General features: G+C 36.3%; 1 protein-coding gene across 1 annotated transcript; it reads left to right on the top strand.

Moving 5' to 3' along the window:
* The first annotated feature begins 1,753 nt into the window (after positions 1-1,753).
* LOC131032942 (desmethylxanthohumol 6'-O-methyltransferase) lies at positions 1,754-4,351 on the top strand. The gene is made up of 3 exons (XM_057964045.2): positions 1,754-2,528; positions 3,416-3,480; positions 3,693-4,351. Exons 1-3 carry the CDS (start codon positions 1,841-1,843, stop codon positions 3,993-3,995), a joined length of 1,056 nt encoding a protein of 351 aa, XP_057820028.1. The 5' UTR covers positions 1,754-1,840; the 3' UTR covers positions 3,996-4,351.
* Positions 4,352-5,637: the final 1,286 nt, after the last annotated feature.

Genomic DNA, 5,637 nt, shown 5'->3' with positions numbered 1-5,637 from the left:
TCCTTAGACTTTGGAGCTGCAACAAAGAGCCACAAGACCTTTAAAATTAGAGTGATGAGTCCACAGTATTTCAACTCTAACGGGGAACAACTCCCTTGGTTTGTCTTGAATCCAATAAAGAAAAATAAAGAAATGATCTGAACCAAAATGAATAAGGGAGGAAATATGTCCTTGTCAATAAGATTCTAGGAAGAAGAGAGAATTCATTGATCAAGATAGACTTGATTCAGGCCATCTACCAAACTGATATTTAACGAAGTAAAATTTTTTCTCTCTAAATCCATATCAACCAAGTTGCATTTAGACAACAACTCATGGAAATTTTGCATACTATCAGAAAAATCAGGGACCACCATCTTCTTGAAAGGATAAAGGGGTTGTTGAAGTCACCTATCAACATATAATTGGATTTCTACAATGAAGCACAAGAATCAAGAAGGGAATACCACAAGCCCCTTCTTAAAACCAAATTTTTAGGTGCATAAATATTAGAGACAACCCACTCAAATTAGGTAGCTTCATCAGATAAAAACATTTTGGTAATTCTTATTTCGAGAACATAAAACACCCTTTAGATTGTGAAGTTTCCACAATATAGGTAAAGCCCCTGAAGCACCATTCACATTAAAAGCCAAGGAATTAGAAAAAGGTGAGAAAAATTTACTCACCCTTAGGAAAGCATCAATACTTATCTTCATTTCTTGAAGAAGTAGAATGCTAGGTTTAAATTCTTTCAGTAGACTTTTTACTAAAATTTGTTTGTGGGAACCATTTAGTTATTGATATTCCAAGAGAGGATGATCATTTCTTAAATTTACGAGAGGAAATACACTCCATAGTACATTTTATACCATTAGGCGTAAATCTAGCTATAGAACTCTACCATTTTTCCCTAGCAAGTTTCTTGTTGAACCTGGAATCTTTTCCCACGTCCTTCTTTTTTGGACCACTCTTAATAGACGGCCTCCTAGCTAGAGGAGAGGTAGGAACTTGCTTTAAAGAAACCATAGAGGAACTAGTAGAAAGAGAGGAAGGAACTTGCACCTCAGTATTCTCAACAAACTTAGTCCTATAGTCCAATGTAGGAGGGACCGAAGATTATAGGAAAGGAGCCTCAACAAGAGAAGACTTATCCTTTGTAGTCATTCAAACCATTGATAAATAACACAAAAAATTATTAAGAAAATGTAAAATTTAATCAAAAAAAATAAAATAGCTCTTTATCACTTTATCGTAACAATAAAATATAATTTACTATAATCCTTACATCCCATCAACTGACAAAAAACAAATTGTAAAAGCTATTTTACAAAAAAATCTACAAATAGTTCGCCAATCCACACACACTTGGAGCATTTAAGAGATATATCAAATTATGGGTCAGCCTTATTTGACTTAATCTATAACGATGTAAGGGAAAAATCCAAAAGAAACTCACAAGGAACCAAAACATGCATAAATACATTGAAAGTGAAAATTTTATGAAAATGGACAGTTGATGAATAGATCAACCTCTCTAGCTAAAATATTTAATGAAAACGTACACACAATGCTTTTAATGCTAATGAATACATAAATAATCGAAAGTGAAAAATTTAGAAACATAAATAATTGATGAGTAGATCAACCTCCCTAACAAAAATATTTAATGAAGAAATTAACAAAAGTAGATGAGTCCATCTTCAAATTAATTATTGAATGAAAAGTAGAAGCAGCACAGCTCTGATGACTAGAGTGGCTCATAAGGGTGTACCGAATTTGTCTATATAATCACTAGAGTCCCGACTACAATACTCAAGCCACCCAAATTTGCCTTGTGAACACTTTCTGAGTAAAGACAATGGCAATGGGTGCAAGTGAGGTTCAGCAAGCTGTACAAAACATTTACTCGTTTGTTCCCACCCTTGTTCTCAAATCAGCCATACTCCTCAATATTCCTGATATCATCGCAAATGCAGGCCCCAATGCATCCCTCACTGTTGCCCAGGTCGCAGAAAAACTGCCCGCTAAAACTCCCAATCTGCATTGTCTTTCTCGCATTCTAAAATACCTCTCATTCAGGGGAATTTTTGTCCAAACCCAGACGGGCGAGAATCCAAGAGATGCTCGATATAGTCTCACTGATTCTGCAAAGAGGTTTTATGTTAGGAAGAATAATCCAACAAGCCTTGTGCCACTCCTCCTCATGCTCACACAACCGGTGTTAATGGCGCCATGGCAGCATCTTCATGAATGTGTTCTTCAAGACTGCAATGCATTCGAGAAGGCTCATGGAAAGGACTTGTGGGCATACGAGAAGGACGACCCGGCTGTCAACGACCTTTTCAACAATTCCATGTCGACGATTACAATTCTTCTAATTGGAAAAATCCTGAGCGGCTACGACGGTTTCAAGGATGTGAAAATTTTGGTTGATGTGGGCGGAGGAAAAGGGACGGCCTTGGCACACATTGTGAAGGCTTATCCCCACATCCATGGGATTAATTTTGATCTTCCTCATGTTGTTCAGACTGCCCCATCAGTTCCAGGTAAAATCCGCTCTTAGGTTCTTATATACTAACCACAAGCAAATTTTCTACATATAATAAACGTTGCTACTTTTGATTTATTTGCTATTTACAAAGTATAACCCAATAGATTTCTGTGCTACTTTCTTTATATTTTTCAATTCTAATGTAACTCTCACTGGCAGAAGTTTATGCTACCTTCCAGGCTTAGATCACTGCGAGAGCTTGAGAACACAATTTGACGCTATCTTTATAAGTATCTGATCTCCATATAAAATTTTCACTACAACGTATGAGCTGTTTATATTAAAGGCGATGGTGTCTTATAAGTTGAAATAAACTGGCTTATAGACATTGAGAAGGCTAATAAAGAGTTTTCTTTGGATGGCAGATTTTATATTATATACACAGAACATGTAATTATATGATATGAGATTAAGAGTCTTTAGTCTGAAATTTTTTGGATTAAGTGTTAAAATATTTTGGGGTATCTATTGGGTCAAATTTGATTTGGGTATGATTTTTATGATATCAGGACTTTGCATTTAGTAAAACATAATCTTTGATAGATTCATTAAAAACCATTCAATTTCACAGACAAATAAAAAAATTCATGACTAAATAAAAATATGAATATAACAGTTATGTGAGATTTCTATTATAAAACTCTTTTTTTAATTTTATTTAAACATCTTATAACAAATTCATTAGTTAAAAGGAGATCGAATTTTTTTATTTTTTTCAATATTATATAAGTAGCAATCCAAACTTCATTTCATGTATGAATCGAAAAGGTACAGTGTGATATGAAAAAGAATGCGATGCAAGAGAATCCACAATTTGAACTCTTCCTCGAAATCTTGTCTAAGAATTAAATCTTAACGTTTTACATATGGTCATCTATGTAGGTATCGAGAACGTGGGTGGCAGTATGTTCGATAGCATACCCTCAACAGACGCCATATTTTTTAAGGTAATAATGTAAACGAGAACACTAGTCCCTTCTCTCATAGCTGTAATTTTTTCGAATAAGCTATGCATGCATTACTCCTTTAACTTTTTAATGTAAAAATGTAAATGATAACTCCAGTCACTTCTCTCCCAGCTGTAATTTACTAAATAAGTTATGCATACATTAGTCTTTAAATTTCTAGTTATTCATTGCGTTATGTGTGGGTGCTATAGAATGTGTTGACAGACTGGGATGATGAGAGCTGCATAAAGATACTTCAAAATTGCCACAAGGCTTTGCCTAAAAGTGGACGACTGATACTGGCAGAAATCATGACAGCGGAGGACTCAAATTCCTATGAATCTAATGAAATAGTTTTCGATCTGGTTATGATTGCCCTTGCAAATGGAGGAAAAGAGAGGAGCAAACAGGAATGGATGAAACTGCTTCAAATTTCTAACTTCAGTGTAGAGAAGATAGTGGCATTATCTGGACTACCTTCAAAGTTTAAGATTATTGAAGCAGTCAAGGTTTAAACATAATTCAATAGTAATTTGTTTACCATAAAAAAGAGGTAAATCATATTTTAAGTGACGTCTTTAATTGGCTTTGCCTTTTCTTATCATAATTCTCTGCTTCCGCTCTCCTTTACGAACTCCCCTATCAACATAGTTTTTTTTCTCAGCAGCCTACATGCAGCCATGCTCAACAGTTTGAAGCCTTTTATTTGTAAGACTATCTATGATTTTATATATCGCACACTGTTATGTTATATATTTCAGATAGAGCAGAGAGTAGGATACTGTCTTTTAATAAAAGAGCATCAGCTCTATTTTCTGTGTAAGAGTAGCGATATTTAAGTGATGAATATATATTAAGCTTTTATGTGTAACAGCGGTAGCTCTGTTCTTTTCATATTTTTCATTGCGTAATTTTTGTTGATTAGATGTCCCCATGTTTGGGTTGTTTCCTCTATTCTCTTTTTCCCTTACTTTTATTTTATCTAATATCAAACTCAAATAAAGACATCTTATTCTATCAGTTGTCTTACAAATTCTTACATTCCTTGGTTCAATGGTAAGAATTGTGAATATTTGTCAGTCACAATGAAGGCCTTGTTTAGTTCTAAAGATATGCAGGAGATTGTGGAGAATAATTAAGATGCAAAATCATACACTTAACAAACAATCATAATTCTCTCTGACTCTCACATACAACATTCACATACATAATCACAACACCAAACACTATACAATATAGATGTCAATATGCACATTAAAAAATAAATTTCACATCACAAAGACAAATTTCACAACACAAAAGACTTTAGCCTCTCCAAATCGAATAGGTCAGGCTCCACTACTTATTTATAATAGATTACCATGTAATTTATGAGATTATATTAGCCATGGAATAACCCACACACTAGATTAACAATGATCAGTTCATTATTCAAACGTTGGTGTAGTAGAATGGAGAGCAAGAAAGGGAGCACTAGGGTTTTTAGAGGAGGGGAGCTTGTAGGAGATGCAGAAGAAGACGAGGGTGATGGTGATGGGAGTAGCGCAGGGGATGGCCAGGGTTTCGGGTTTCGTTTGGTCCTCTTTAGGGTACTTGGTTCTGCCTCCTGCTTGGGGCCCCATTCTGGGTCATTGGGAGGTCGTCTCCTGTGCCTCTGGTTTTCTTGTGGGGGTTTCTAGCCCTTATTCTGGCTTATCTTTTGGCCTGTTGCTGGCCTTGGGTCCTTTTGGTGGCTCTCATGTGGTGTTTTGCCCCCCCTCTGCGACTCTAGGAATGGTAGAGGCGGTGTGCCCTTTCCGGAGGTTTTCTGTTCGTGATCGCCTTTGCCGAAGGAGAGCTGGCTTCTTGTGTCAAGTGTGGTGTTGTGGATGGGATTCTGCAATGATGGGTTTGGCATAAGCCTGGGTGTTTCATTTCCCCCTTCCGCTGTGTGGTTTGGTTGTTGTTGGTGCCTCTGTTGCTGGAAATCCATTTGACAAATGGAAGATGCAGTGAGTCTCTCATGGGCTTTCGTTTGGTTTGTGAGGAAAGGAAGGGATGCGATTATCCTTTTGTTCCCTATATGCTTCTGGTGCATGGGGTTGGGGATGCTATGTGCCTTGCTTCGTGCCTTGTCATGTGGATGTTGGTGGGTATTTGTTCTATTTTCTTGGACGT

This window comes from Cryptomeria japonica, chromosome 4 (genome assembly GCF_030272615.1).
Source record: "Cryptomeria japonica chromosome 4, Sugi_1.0, whole genome shotgun sequence".
In the NCBI taxonomy this organism is placed as follows: Eukaryota; Viridiplantae; Streptophyta; class Pinopsida; order Cupressales; family Cupressaceae; genus Cryptomeria; species Cryptomeria japonica.
This window is presented reverse-complemented; position numbering and strand designations above follow the sequence as displayed.